Source organism: Phaethon aethereus, assembly GCF_964289735.1.
Source record: "Phaethon aethereus genome assembly, chromosome: 7".
Classification (NCBI taxonomy): domain Eukaryota; kingdom Metazoa; phylum Chordata; class Aves; order Phaethontiformes; family Phaethontidae; genus Phaethon; species Phaethon aethereus.
Window position 1 is genome coordinate 13,721,138 of NC_138583.1, and position 14,474 is coordinate 13,735,611.

General features: G+C 39.7%; 1 protein-coding gene across 2 annotated transcripts in view; it reads left to right on the forward strand.

Annotated features, from left to right (window-relative positions):
* Positions 1-14,179, forward strand: part of RASGEF1A (RasGEF domain family member 1A) — a gene marked incomplete at both ends in the record, with an annotated part of 55,293 nt that extends 41,114 nt beyond the window's left edge. For both annotated transcript variants that reach the window (XM_082002550.1, XM_082002551.1), the window contains 10 exons: positions 1,189-1,326; positions 7,090-7,311; positions 7,591-7,665; positions 7,904-7,996; positions 9,771-9,873; positions 10,185-10,264; positions 10,919-11,110; positions 12,656-12,779; positions 13,018-13,090; positions 14,155-14,179. In XM_082002550.1, the coding sequence (XP_081858676.1) occupies positions 1,189-1,326; positions 7,090-7,311; positions 7,591-7,665; positions 7,904-7,996; positions 9,771-9,873; positions 10,185-10,264; positions 10,919-11,110; positions 12,656-12,779; positions 13,018-13,090; positions 14,155-14,179 (1,125 nt within the window). The remainder of the gene's footprint in view (positions 1-1,188; positions 1,327-7,089; positions 7,312-7,590; positions 7,666-7,903; positions 7,997-9,770; positions 9,874-10,184; positions 10,265-10,918; positions 11,111-12,655; positions 12,780-13,017; positions 13,091-14,154) is intronic.
* Positions 14,180-14,474: the final 295 nt, after the last annotated feature.

Sequence of the window (14,474 nt, forward strand, 5' to 3'; positions counted from 1 at the left end):
ACTTCAAAGTTCTTCTTAATCATTATGAATATTCCCACTGACTGTATACTACAGAGATTAAAAAAAAGGGAAAAAAATAGCTTAGTTTGGTTGACTTTTGGTTTTGATTAAATAAACTGGGACATGCTACAATCAGATGATGTTTTGGCAGGTGTTCCTACCAATTCTTGGAAGACATTCTCTGTTTGTCTTAAAAGAAAACACACCAATTTCCTGTAGTGACACTCACATGCTAAGTCACCTTCTGCAGTCCCTAAGAGGCTGATGGCAAGTGCAACGAGGAAAGTGCACTGCGTGTGGGGAAAAGGAATGGGTGCGTAGTGGGACATCCATTAGCTTACACAAGTGGGGAGGTAAACACAAATGAAAACTTCCTCTTTTTCCTCAGTGCATCACAAGTGCATTCACACTCTGATGAAACCCACAAGTTGGGTGGGAGGATAAATACAACCTGAATTAAGTTTGGATTCTTCTTGTTCGTTAAAAGTGTCCTTAGCACTTGCACTCCCAATTTCAGAGGAGTGCTCCTTTAGATTTACTGATGCTGCTCTCTATTGCTATGGTAGTGCCATAATTGGCATCCAGTTTAGGTCTAACTGATGAAAAGCCTTAGAAGATTCACGGGTGACAGAAGAACTTAGAAAATAGCTCTCCCTCCCCCTTCTGTGGTTGATAGCTTTTTGAGTAAAAGCCAATACTTTTTATTTTCAAAGTCCATTTTGGTTTAGATGTCATGGAGAGAACACACACATCTTTCCTGTCATTCATTTATTTTAATATACAGCTCAATCTGGAGGGTCTGATAAATTCCGTAGAACAAAAATGTCTTTGTGAATGTTTCTCATGAAAGATGCTTGGTAGAGTGCTGCTGTTTGTATGTGTTTGAATTCAAATGCTAAGGTACAGCTGCCTCAGATGGCATAAATCAGCTTAAGTCCCATTGACTTGAATCAAATAAGTCACAAACTCTTCTGTCATCTTCCTGGCTTTATACAACTAACCTTGATAAGATTTTCAAAGTGTTTGGTAAGAGACATTACCAAGCCATCATGAAAGGAAGCTAAACCATACTATTTCAGAATCTGGCTCACAGTACTGCAAAGCATTTTCAGGGGAGCCTTCGTGAGCTAATTTACTCTGCAGTCAGAAAGGTCTATGGTCAGTAATCAACTCATTGTTTCTTTCCAGGCAAAGCTAAAATCCTTCGCTGCCAAAATCATTCAGCTCCTGAAGGAATGGACTGAAACTTTCCCCTACGATTTCCAAGATGAAAAATCCATGAAGGAGCTAAAGGAGATTGCCCACAGGATCACACAATGTGATGAGGTAGGGCTGTGGGGGGAGAAAAACCATTAAGGGGGAAAGCAGTATTTGTCAACCTTTACATATAGTTTATCATATTATATACAGTTTATCATATTATATACAAACCCTTGCTCTTGCATGCAGTATTTTCTAAGTGGACTACAGCAGCAGTTGTTAAGCTGTCAGTGTAACTGCAGGACACAGAGTGAGCGATGAACTTAATGGTCCATTAGCAGAAACTGTCTATGTATAATTACCAAGTGTAAGAGGAAGAGATGAGATAGTCATGATGATATGAAAAATGGATGTGGTGCAGAAGGGAAAGAACAGTGACTATAATAGCACAATATAGTTAGCTTATTATGTACCATCCTTTGTACTTTGTTACTACTCTATACGTCCAAGTCCCGCAAGGCATATCAACTATTTGTATCAAATGTACTCAAGGTGAAGATGCTTATAATATAATAGTTCGTTCCTAGCTCCTAACAATAATCAGCAACTGTTGTGCGGCTACATTTCAGGTGATGCACACAGTATTTCAACAAAGGAAGTTATATGTGAGCTCTGCTAGCTAGTCAATCACCAGCCTTAGCAGCACTGAGTTTCTAGCCTATGAAGAAAACTAGACCTCACAAATGACTTTTCTAAAGCAGGTTTAGATAAAACACGGGTAATTAGTTTTGTGTTTGTTTTTGTTTTGATGGTTTTTGGGTTTTTTTGGGGTTTCTTTTCCCAACACTCACAGAGCCTACACTTTTTTCCCCCCTCCTTGAGAAAGTCACTGTAGATCCTTCCGTCAATCAAGAACCACAAGGGAGTTAATTGTAGGGTGTTTGTATGAACATGAAGGCTTACTTATATAGAACGAGAAGCTTCTCCTTGTTTTTAAGCCCATAACTTAAAGATATTTTTGAGAACAATTCTCAGGAAATAGGAAGATAATTGTTATGTGGTTTTGTTGATTCAAGTACAGAGAAAAAAGAAGGAGAACAGGTTTGACAGCACTGCATGAGTCAGTGATAGGACACAATAGAATTAGGTGTTACCAAGTTGTCAAAAGGAAGTATGTCAGTTTTGTTGCATCAGTAAAGCTGTTTACCTGGATGGTACTATGAAAATGTCAGTGCCTTAGTAGGAGGGGAAAAGGAAGTAGGATTATAATATGCCTTTGCAGACAAGGGTGATGAGGTGTACATTGGCAGAGAAACTACTGTGAAAGGGGACTTGGCAGAGGTTTTATTTAGCATCTGTATCTCAATATTTAATTTCTCTATTAATTTGAACTGGAAAGAAGTTGTGACCTTTCTTTCTCCCCCCCTTCCCTCCCACTCTGTTATGTATGAATAAATTGTCATTCAAGAAAAACACGTCTTCATGGAGTGGCTCAGTGTTCTGGTGTCTAAGGCATCTGATGACATCCATTAATTACAGCATCACCCTATTTATCCCCTTAACAAGGCTACAAGTCAGGTTTGATCAGTGAAGAGCTATGCCACATTTGACCCCCAGGAAACATAGTTTGATACTGACAAAAAGCAGCTCTTGCTCTCAGTATTTGTTACCACAAGAAATTACCCATACCATGCTTCAGCAAGGCACTATGGTAATGGTTTGGGGTTTTATTTTGTATTTTAAAGCTTTTCCAAATCCCCTTAGTACACTGTTGCGCATACATAGGATAGAAAAATCAACTGAGAACTCGCACAAAGTGCTTGTCCTAGTGATACCAGGCAGCATACCCGACAGCTATAGCTACAGCCAGGGTTGCACCTCAGATGAAGTAAAGTTGTGTTGTTTGACCGCAAACAAGGACAAATTATTGTACACTTCTTATTTGTATTATTGTACACTACACTTATTCGCCAAAGTTCACAGAAAGTTTAGGGTAGGACCAGTAGTGAAAGAAAACTGCTAAAATTCTAAGGGAATTTGTCTAAGTATTAAGCTATTATGAATTTATTAGTGTCTTAAGTAAGCCATAGTTTTTCTTGTCGCTGCAGGTTTTTTGTTCACTTTCCTATAATATCTGCGATGATATCACCTGCCTTCTCTATGATCTATGTCTAGAAAGTCTGCCTCCTCCCAGATACATGTGTAAGTCAGGCATAGTGTCTGAAGTCAAATGATTTACAATAGAAAGCTCAGCATACCAGAGAGCAGAATTAACACTTGATTTTAGTCCCCCCACCATGCTCCCTTGGCATTTCTGAACACTTGTAGAACAATATCCGAAACGGCTCCAGCCAGCTGCTGTTCAGCAGTAATCCAGTTGCTTCAAGATGAGCTACACTGCCTTCAGCTTTTAGTTTGATTTCACTTGGGAGTCAGATTATTGGCTTGTAAAGCAACATTCTGACACTATTATTGCTTAATTATAGCATGCAATATACAAGTATTTGGTAGTTACCGTCTCTCACATCTGCTACATAATTTCAGTCATCACTGCACATTAGTGGCTTCTTTGAGTGATCACAGATTCATTACCATTCTTTCTAGTGTATCCAGTTGACTGGCAGAAACCAATAGAGCAGGTTGTAAACTAACAGTTAACCTGGTGGCTAACTTCAAAAGAAATAATTTGCATGAAAGCAAAAGAACAATTGTGTGGGAAAAAGGAGGACTGTCTTCTGTAGAATTAGTTTTTCCAGCAGCAGGAAGAACAGGGTTGGAGAACCTAGGTCATTTAAAGGAGAAACAAGAGGGATGGAGGAATAGGAAGGCAATCATTAGCTCTTCCAGGTTGACCTCAGAGAAATGTCTATAGGACATAAACAAGTAATGGCAGAAAGAATTCAGCTTGCCTTAGTTGTCAAGACACCGAGCAGACGGATTATATTTCTGTGGATTTGCCAGTATGTATCCTTATAGAACATATCTTTAAGTCTGCACCTGATGAACAGAAAGGCATCTTAGTTGTCCAAGAACATGATGGGTATTGCGTTCTTACCTAAACCTTCGCATACTATAGCTGTTCAAAGCCCAGCCAGAGTATTTTAGGGGTATATTCCTGGACATAATGTGAATTCCCTGGATTCTGCCTGGGCTAGATAGACTTGATCATCTGCCATCTCAGCAGAGATTAGGGGATGGAGATTCATGCAGCAGCAAAGACACAAGGGTCATTCATGCGTTAGAAACCACAGAAGTGCCTGAGAACAGTCATGTAGGAATTAGGGCTTCTTCCACCCAAAAGGTGGCAGCTTCAGTAGCCCAACTGAAGCACATCTACACTGATGCACGCAGCATGGGCTGACTTTGGCCTGTTTAGGAGACTGATTGACAGACTCCCTTGGGAGGCAGTCTTGAAGGGCAAAGGAGCCCAGGAAGGCTAGACATTCTTCAATAAGGAAATCTTAAAGGCACAGGAGCAGGCCGTCCCCACGTGCCAAAAGACAAGCCAGCAGGGAAGAAGACTGGCCTGTCTGAACTCAAGAGGAAAAAAAAAAATAAAGGTGCAAGCAACTCAGGAAAACTACAAGGGTGTTGTAAGGTTATGCAGGGAGAAAATTAGAAGGGCCAAAGCCCACCTGGAACTTATGGCTACTGCCATAAAAGACGATGAGAAATGTTTCTATAAATAAGTCTGCAGCAAAAGGAGGTCTAAGGAGAATCTCCATCCTTTACTGGATGCAGGGGGAAACATAGTAGTCACAAAAGAAGGAGGAAAAGGCTGAAGTACCTAATGCCTTCTTTGCCTCAGACTTTAATAGTAAGACCAGTTGTTCTCTGGATACCCAGTCCCTGAGCTAGAAGACAGGGACGAGAAGCAGAATGGATCCCCCATAATCCAAGGGGAAATGGTTAGCAACCTGCTACACCACTTATACACACACAAGTCTTTGGGGCCAGGTGGGATCCACCCGGGGGTACTGAGGGAGTTGGCAGAAGTGCTCACCAAGCCACTTTCAATCATTTACCAGCAGTCCTGGCTAACCAGGGAGGTCCCAGTAGACTGGAAGTTAGCAAATGTGAGGCCCATCTATAAGAAGGGCTAGAAGGAAGATCCAGGGAACTACAGGCCTCTTGATCTGACCTCAGTGCCAGGGAAGGTTATGGAGCAGATCATCTTGAGTGCCATCAGGCAGCACATATAGGGCAACCAGGTGATCAGGCTCAGTCAGCATGGGTTTATGAAAGGCAGGTCCTGACTGACCAACCTGATTTCCTTCTATGACAAGGAGACCTGCTTAGTGGATGAGGGAAAGGCTGTGGATGTTGTCTACCTTGACTTTAGTAAAGCCTTTGACACCATTTCCCACAGCATTCTCCTGGAGAAACTGGCTGCTCATGGCTTTGACAGGTTCCTCTTCACTGGGTAAAAAAACTGTCTGGATGGCTGGGCCTAGAGACTTCTGGTGAATGGAGTTAAATCCAGCCAGTGACCAGTCACAAGTGGTGGTGCCCAGGGGTCAGTATTGGGGCCAGTTCTGTTTAATGTCTTCATCAATGATCGGGAAAAGGGGATCGAGTGCACCCTCAGTAAGTTTGCAGACGACACCAAGTTGAGTGGAAGTGTTGATCTGCTGGAGGGTAGGAGGGCTCTGCAGAGGGGTGTGGACAGGCTGGATTGATGGACGAAGGCCAGCTCTATGAGGTTCAATAAGGCCAAGTACCATATCCTGCACTTGGGTCCTAACAACCCCATGCAATTCTACAGGCTTGGGGAGGAGTGGCTGGAAAGCTGCCCAGCAGAAAAGGCCCTGGCGTTGTTGGTTGACAGCTGGCTGAATATGAGCCAGCAGTGTGCCCAAGTGGCCAAGAAGGCCAACAGCATCCTGGCCTGTATCAGAAATAGTGTGGCCAGCAGGAGGAGGGAAGTAATCATCCACTTGTACTCCGCACTGGTGAGGCGGCACCTTGAATACTGTGTTCTGTTTTGGGCCCCTCACTACAAGGCAGACACCGAGGTGCTGGAGCATGTCCAGAGAAGGGCGACAAAGCTGGTGGAAGATCTAGAGCACAAGTCTCATGAGGAGCAGCTGAGGGAACTGGGGTTGTTTAGCCTGGAGAAAAGGAGGCTCAGGGGAGACCTTACTTCCCTCTAGAACTACCTGAAAGGATGTTGTAGTGAGGTGGTTTTGGTCTCTTCTCCCAAGTGACAAGCGATAGGACAAGAGGAAATGGCCTCAAGTTGTGCCCAGGGGATGTTCAGATTGGATATTAGGAAAAATTTCTTCACCAAAAGGGTTGTCAAGCACTGGAACTGGCTTCCCAAGGGAAGTGGTTGAGTCACCATCCCTGGAGGTATTTAAAAGACATGTTGATGTGGTGCTTAGGGATATGGTTTAGTGGTGGATTTGGCAGTGCTATGTTAACAGTTGGGACTTGATGATCTTAAAGGTCTTTTCCAACCTAAACAATTCTATGATTCTATCAGTGGGACTGATCAGAACGAGAGCACGCTTTCTGGCACTTGGTACATAGACAATCCAAGAAACCTTGTGCAAGCAACTCAACCACCTTTCACTATACCCACTTTTAAGGTTGTTTAGCCTGTTGCCTTCGAAATGGGGTAGTAGCCAAAAACTGCCACAAGGAGCAGGCCAGCCAAGCAGGTGAAACAGAATAGGGAAGGCAGGCAGGCAGGCATAACAATGTCATTATGAAGTTGTGTGGGCGGTTAGGGCAAGTTCATTTGTCACAGGATGATGAGCTCAGATAAGATGAAAGAAAATGGATAATAGGCATTTATTTTTCCCAATAAAAAAAATAATCTTTGGCAATTGCGCGTCTGCAAGACCTAAATGTTTTTAGCAGTCATTGTTTCTGCCTTTTGCTTAGGAGAATGGAACAGTGAAAAAGATCATTAGCCAGATGACACAGAATCTCCTGATGGCCCTCTCTGCACGGAGCCAGTACCAGGAAATCAGAGAGAAATTCCGGCAACCTGTTACTGACAAAGGCACCATCCTCAAAACCAAGCCACAGTCAACTCAAAAGGACATCCTGAGTGTGTGCTGTGACCCTCTGATCTTGGCACAGCAGCTGACCTATATCGAACTGGTGAGACACTAATTTGTGCACATTATTTTCCATTTACTAAATACACTCATCAATATGAATTCTGCTATGGCTTCACTGAAAGTCTCCAATGTTTTAATCAAAAAATACCAAGTAATGAACAACACCAATTAGGTACACTGATGAAAACACCTCACACGTCTACACTGTAGGAAGACGAAAGTTACCAAAACATTCTCCTAACTTTGCTTTACTAACGTGTTTGTCACTGAACTGCCTGATTATCGGTACAGTGACAATCTCTCATCTCTCCAAACACAGGAAAGGGTGAGCAACATTTACCCAGAGGATCTGATGCAGATTGTCAGCCACATGGACTCCTTGGATAATCACAAGGTACAAGAGGGGGTACAGAGGGAAAAAGAAAGAAGAGTAAAGAACCAGGGTAAAGAACCTCCATAATTCAAGTGCACCCTGTGCAAGAAAGGCTGACATTTTCTAACCTTCTTTAAGCTAATACCTTAAAAAATATCCAATAAGATTTTATCAAAACATGAAAAGGAAGTTTATCCTTTGGTATGTTGACTTTATCGTGATACAGGATAGGATTAACATGTGGCCTGTTCTCTTACAGTGTCGAGGCGATGTGACCAAAACCTATAATTTGGAGGCCTATGACAATTGGTTCAATTGTCTCAGCATGCTGGTGGCTACAGAGATTTGTCGGGTAGGTATTTGCAGAAAATAAGATAGAAAAGTGATCCTGGCCTTAAGGACAAAAGGCAGGCAGTCGTGTAATAGAGATTTAAACATTAGCAGTACAATCAAAGATAATGGCATTACTCAATCATTAAATTATTTGCATGCTGATATGATTAAGAGTTCATGGCTTTGCATATATTCTCTAGTTTTGTATATCTTCCATGGTAGCATTAGTCATGCAGCGAAATGGAACTTGTGTCGAGTTTGAGTTAGGAGCTGTTTTAGGGTTTTTTTTTTTTTATTTTAAGTATATCCGTAAATTCTCAAAGATACTTATCTTTAAACACAGATGTACCAATAAACAGCTGTCTTTCCACTGCATTTAGGTATCATTAGCACTGTCATATATTAATTTTTGTTACAGGAAAATCAGGAATAAACCTTCTTCAGAAGTCTGGAAAGTAGACTACTGGGGAGATTAAAAAAAGGAGGGGGAACAGCCTTATTAGAGGTTAAAGTAACTTATCATATATAATAAGCAAAGAAAAAGAAATGGAAGGTATACACATAAAAAAAAAAAGTTTCTGGGGTAGTATTCCCTGTCTTTTTAGATACCTATTAATATGCACGAATCCTAGAAAACGGGAAAGTTTCTTTCTATTCCTGGTTGGTCAGTAGGCCTTCTGTGGAAATCCAGATGTCTGCTGCAGTTTCATGAAGCCTGATATATTGATCTTAATCTCTTAATATTTTCTGCTCTCATAGAAACTGATTACAAAAACACACCAAAGACATCTTCCAGAGCTGGCTGGTATGGCTAATACATTTAGTAAACCAGTCAAACAAAAAGTTTTAGCATATCAAGGGCTAAGCCAAGCCATTGATTATTGAACCATTTTCTTTTGATATGGCACAGAAACTGAAGTACTTAGGCAAGAGGGGTTTTTTTTAAAGAAAGAGAATTCCCTGGTGAAACAGTCTGCAGTCCCCACTCAGGAACCATTTTTGTATAAGCCAAACCAAACTTCTAGATCTAAATATGGGAAAGATTTTGATGAATGAATGTAATCTAGACAATAATACCACCTTTAAAAATAACAAAGAAAAAGAGAAAGATTGATGGCTTTTGGAAACAAAGGTTGGTGACAATGCTATATATTAATTTTGCTTTGCCATTTATAAAAGAGTCTGCAAAGCAGATGTTCAGTATCACTTGCTAGATCCTTTGCATGAGTAGGAATTTGTATATTTGATCATCATCACTACCTGCTCTCAAGAGGTCATTTAAGAGCATACACAGTAAAATTAGAAAATCAGGACATAGCAATTGTTCTCTCTCACATTTAGGTTACATACCCGTGATCTTAAGTCTGTCTACTGCTTTCCCCCCTTCTTCAGAGGTTTAATTTTTTTTTGCAATTTTTTTGCATATACTCTTTCCAGTGGCAGCTTCATCTTATCTCCCTTTTCCAGTACCAGGAAATTGCTGAAAGTGTCCAGCTTGTTTATACAAGATTCCCTAAGACATTAAACTTTATGTATAAACAAAAATTTACACTCCCTCACAACTAGACAAATGATTTATAGTAGCCCCAAGTACTTCTGCTATTTTATTAAAAATTAATCTTAACAAAATAACCTCAGGCCTAAATCATCATAAGATTTAGCTGGATAAAGTCTTGAAATGCCTATTTAATCAACCTGTTACAATGCCTTTGACTAAACATTCCATCCAAAATTCAGGCCATCCCCTTTCCTCCTAAGCAGTCTTGGGGTTTGTTTTGGGTTTTTTTTTTCAGGTTGTAAAGAAAAAGCAGCGTACAAGAATGGTGGAGTTTTTCATTGATGTGGCAAGAGAATGCTTCAATATTGGAAACTTCAACTCAATGATGGCTATTATCTGTGAGTATCCTTAACACAAATGACAAAAGGCACTTCATTTTACAACCTGACTGGCAAGACTATGCTTATACATGCCCTAAACTGGCAGACCACATCAGCATGCACACATCTACAGGGACAGTATGTACCAGGGACAGATTAATGTGTGGGTGGGCAAATGTTACCTACAACTTTTGTTTGTCAAGCTGAACCACCTTCCAAAATGTGTGGTGCTGATACATAAACACAGACTTATGTTAGCCCATATACTTTTTCAACTATATGTTTTCAACTCTGTTGTTTCTTTCTTTGTCTCTTCTCTCTCCATTCAGCTGGCATGAACTTGAGTCCTGTGGCACGGCTAAAGAAAACTTGGTCCAAGGTCAAAACAGCCAAATTTGATGTTTTAGAGGTATGTATAAAGTTTAGACTTTCTATATAAAGCCACCAAATAGTTTCATCCAAACATCTGTTGTGGAATTACTAAGTCAGAAATCAGAGAGGCACCTCTGTCAGTGGTTGCCAGCATATAAACATTAGAGAGAGCATTTCCTGAATTTCAGACTCCCTACTTGCCTGAAAAGAAAAGTGAATGCAAGTTTTCTTTAGGTTATTTCTTCCTAGCATATTTTTTCCAATTGAACATCAAGGTAGTTTTCACTCAAATGAATGCCATTTTGCTACCCTTAAAACTAACTAGGTACTCCATCTAGTGGAGTTCTGAATGAAAACACAACTTAATTGAAAACATCCATCAGAAAGATTGACGACAGCAAGTTAAAATTTTGGTTCCCCCCGCCCCCCGACCTTTTCCTTTCAGTCTTCCATTAACCACTGAAGCAAAGCATAGATGTAAAGCCAGTACAGAACCCTCCTTTCAGACAAGACAGGAGTTAGAAAAACCTGAATCGAGACCTGATCAGTATAAGGTACTCTGTCTTGAAAGTTTAAAAAGTGGCCCAATGAATTCATAACGAATGAACTCTCTGATAGTTAGATCAAAGCTTTTTATATTTAGGAAACATGTATTACTTGACTGCCTTTTTCCACCCCCGCATAAAAACAGCACCACATGGACCCATCCAGCAACTTCTGTAATTACCGCACAGCCTTGCAAGGAGCGGCACAGCGATCTCAGACTGCCAACAGCAATCGAGAGAAGATAGTCATCCCAGTTTTCAACCTGTTTATTAAAGATATCTACTTTCTGCACAAAATACATACAAACCGCTTACCTAATGGGCAGATAAACTTCAAGGTAGGACTTTGCTATTATAGAAATTACAATACTAGTTGGACACTGTACATTACAAATATTTGCCAGTTTTGAACGTCTAGCTTGTTATATTACAAATTCCTTCAGCATTGCTGTGATCTAGACATAAAGTGATATCATTATCTAGAGGAAATGATTTCACCAAATTTCTGTGAAAGCTAATGCTTGCAGTTGCCATCTTTATAGTACCTATCCAGCAGATCCACAATTGCATATACAGAAGAGAATCCATAAAACTGCTGGAATGTAATTGCCTTCAGCTAAAAGATTAGCTTTAAAATGTACTGAGAGATTATTTTTTGTTAGTTTTACATGAAGTGGGACAGATGTACTGCAAAACACGAAATTCACATAAGCAGAACTGATTGTAATAACACTAATTTGTTACCAAAACTGATGCATGGGTAGATTGAGAAGAAAATAAGCATTTCAGAAGCCAAACCCCCAGCATTTAAAAAAAAAAAAAATTACTTAATACAGAAATAGTCTAATGTTAGCTAATTGGAAAGGGAAATTTCTTCAAGAAACATTGTACTCCTGCAACATTTAAAGGGAAGAACTTGAAATCAAGAAGCATAAAAATTTGCCACTCCTCAGTGCTGCACCCTGCCTTATGTTCAAAAGGCATCGGGTAAAGTGGAAGGCAGTAAAGAATGGAAAGTAAGCTTTTCTGTGTCAGCAAGCCATCGTATCTGATGAAATTGTAATAGGCAACTTTACCCTGGATCATCAGCGTTACCTGATTTAACCTCATCAGGTTAGCTAGTTATAAATGCTACACCGCAACCAACATAGAGCATTTATCAGGTCTGCAGGGGAGTTTCTACAGGTTTTGGATCCTCTCTCCCTGACTAATAAACATACATGTCCAAAAGACCACAGCCTGTTAAAAGTACTTTTGTAGTTTCTTGCCATTATTAAGGCTGGGGAGGGGGCACACAGAATGTACAAGACAAACCCTAAGTAATTCTTCATTTCTTAAAATCCTAGGAAGGAAAGGATTTATAGTTTAGTTTATATAACATGTAATTTCTATATGTTATTTTAATTATTTCTTAAATTTAAAAAAGTGCTTTCTGAAAAGAATCAAATATGTCACATTACTTTTTGTTTAAGTTGAAGGTTGGAAACCTAAAAAGTAAATAAAAACCATTTACTAACCTGTTTGGCCCACAGGCTAATTTAGAGCTAGGACACAGAAAACAGGCCAATAGCACTTGATTATATATGAAGGACAGGTTGATGATGAAAAGAATCAAATGCAAAAGACCAGGCAGTTAGCAGGGATATGCTATTCTAAACTTCAGAGGCTAACAACAGATGAGGAACTAAGAACAAGAGGGGGAGATGAAGGGAACAGTGAGAAGAAAGAATAACAAGGAAGAAGACTGAGAAAGGGATAATAAGAGAAGAAGTAGGAATAAGAACAAGACTGAGAGGCTCTGAAATGTTAAAAAAAAAAAAGAACTAGTATTTGAAAGAAATAAAAAATTATTTTAGTAATATTCCTTTAATTTCCTCATGCAGAAGTTCTGGGAAATTTCAAGACAGATTCATGATTTCCTGACATGGAAGCAGGTTGAGTGCCCTTTTGAAAAAGACAAGAAGATCCAGAGCTATCTACTCACAGCACCCATTTATAGTGAAGAAGGTAAAATCTTTTATTGAACTTTATAGTGAGTCTTCCTACTTCTGGAAATGCAGATTAAAAAAGTTAGCATGCAAAAAAAAAAAACCAAACAAGTATCTATTATCACTTCCATATCGGCTTCTGATGAGAACGAACTTCATTATGAAGTCTGCTAAGTTACATATGCTATGTTGTACCTTTTACTGTTTGTTTTTGTTAGAGAACTCATGTATCCAATTGTTCTTACTTTATTTACTAGCTCTGTTCATTGCATCCTTTGAAAGCGAAGGTCCAGAAAACCACATGGAAAAAGACAGCTGGAAAACACTCAGGTATGAAGCTTCCTCAGAACATGAGTCTTTTTGCAGACATACACAGGCACGTGATCAATCAGCTTCCTCCCTCCTGTTTGCGTACCCAGCTTAAGACCATTTTTGCCCAAATGTAATTATTTTTCCTTCAAAATTCAAATCTGAAAAAAATCTATCAGGGCTTGGATTTTGATACAGCTTTTCCAGCCAGATCAGTTCAGGGTGCAAGATCACTGCTGGGACTATGAAAGAGAATATGCTTTGTTTAGGCCATCACATACCGTAAAAGAATCTCCATTTGTAGCAGTTTTCAGATATGTTTTTCACAGGGGAACAAATAGATAGAGATACTAAGGAAGTGCTATCATTTATCATACCCGCATACTTACAAGTCTTGGAAGAGGATGAGGTTTTATATGAATACTTGAATTTTCAGACTACTCTTAAAGGAGAAAGTCTCAATGACTCCTCCTCCCTCCAAGAGGGGGAAGCACCTATTCCATGTACATGTTGAGATCAGTTCATTTAGATGAGATTTCTTCCAGTACTGAAGCCAAGGCAGAAAGAGAGATGTAGACCTTTGTAAATCATGTTAAACATTTAGATTTGACATATCTGTACCAGATAAAGAATGAATGAAGTCTGTATGTCCTGAGCTGCAGTTGACCTACATGATGACTGCATTGTCCTCAACGAGACACTGTTTCCCAGTGATCCCAGTATTTCTTAGGAAGTCCACAAAAGCTTTTCACTCATAACGCCCATGTAATGTACCTTGCATTAAATCCGATACTGTTTAACAAGCAGTAGTTCAGGATAACAGAGGAATGTACGTTATTTGCCTGAGCACATCTTAAGGGTCTGAAGTAATATTACGAAGGTTAAATTTTCATTTAATTTAAAGTCAGTATCTTTATTGGAATTAATAGATGGGTTCCAGTTTATAGCAGTTGAAAAATCTATCCCTTGAAGAAAGGCTTCCAGCTAATGATGCAAGGTAGATCTATTACCAACCTTTACCAAGACTGTAAAATTTTTGTCGTGATAGAAGAGATAATTTTATTTTTTATTACTACTACTTCTAGGACAACTCTGCTTAATAGAGCCTGAGATTTTTGGATCCGATCTGCAGACTTTGAAGCACATCAAATAAATGCGTTTTTACAACCTGAAAGATTTGGACTGAGCTAAGAAAGACCTCACTGGCTGAGGTCTGTTTTGTATATACAGTAACTTTTATGAAATAAAATGTGGTAAATATTTCACATGTCAACCTTAAGGCACTTAAGTGAAGGGTTTGGGTTTTTATTTTAAATATAAGGGCAGGGCCCTGTTCTCAGAGATGAAATGTATCATGGGAGATGGTATCCTCGGGGAGATCTCATTCAATCAGCATCCAAATTTT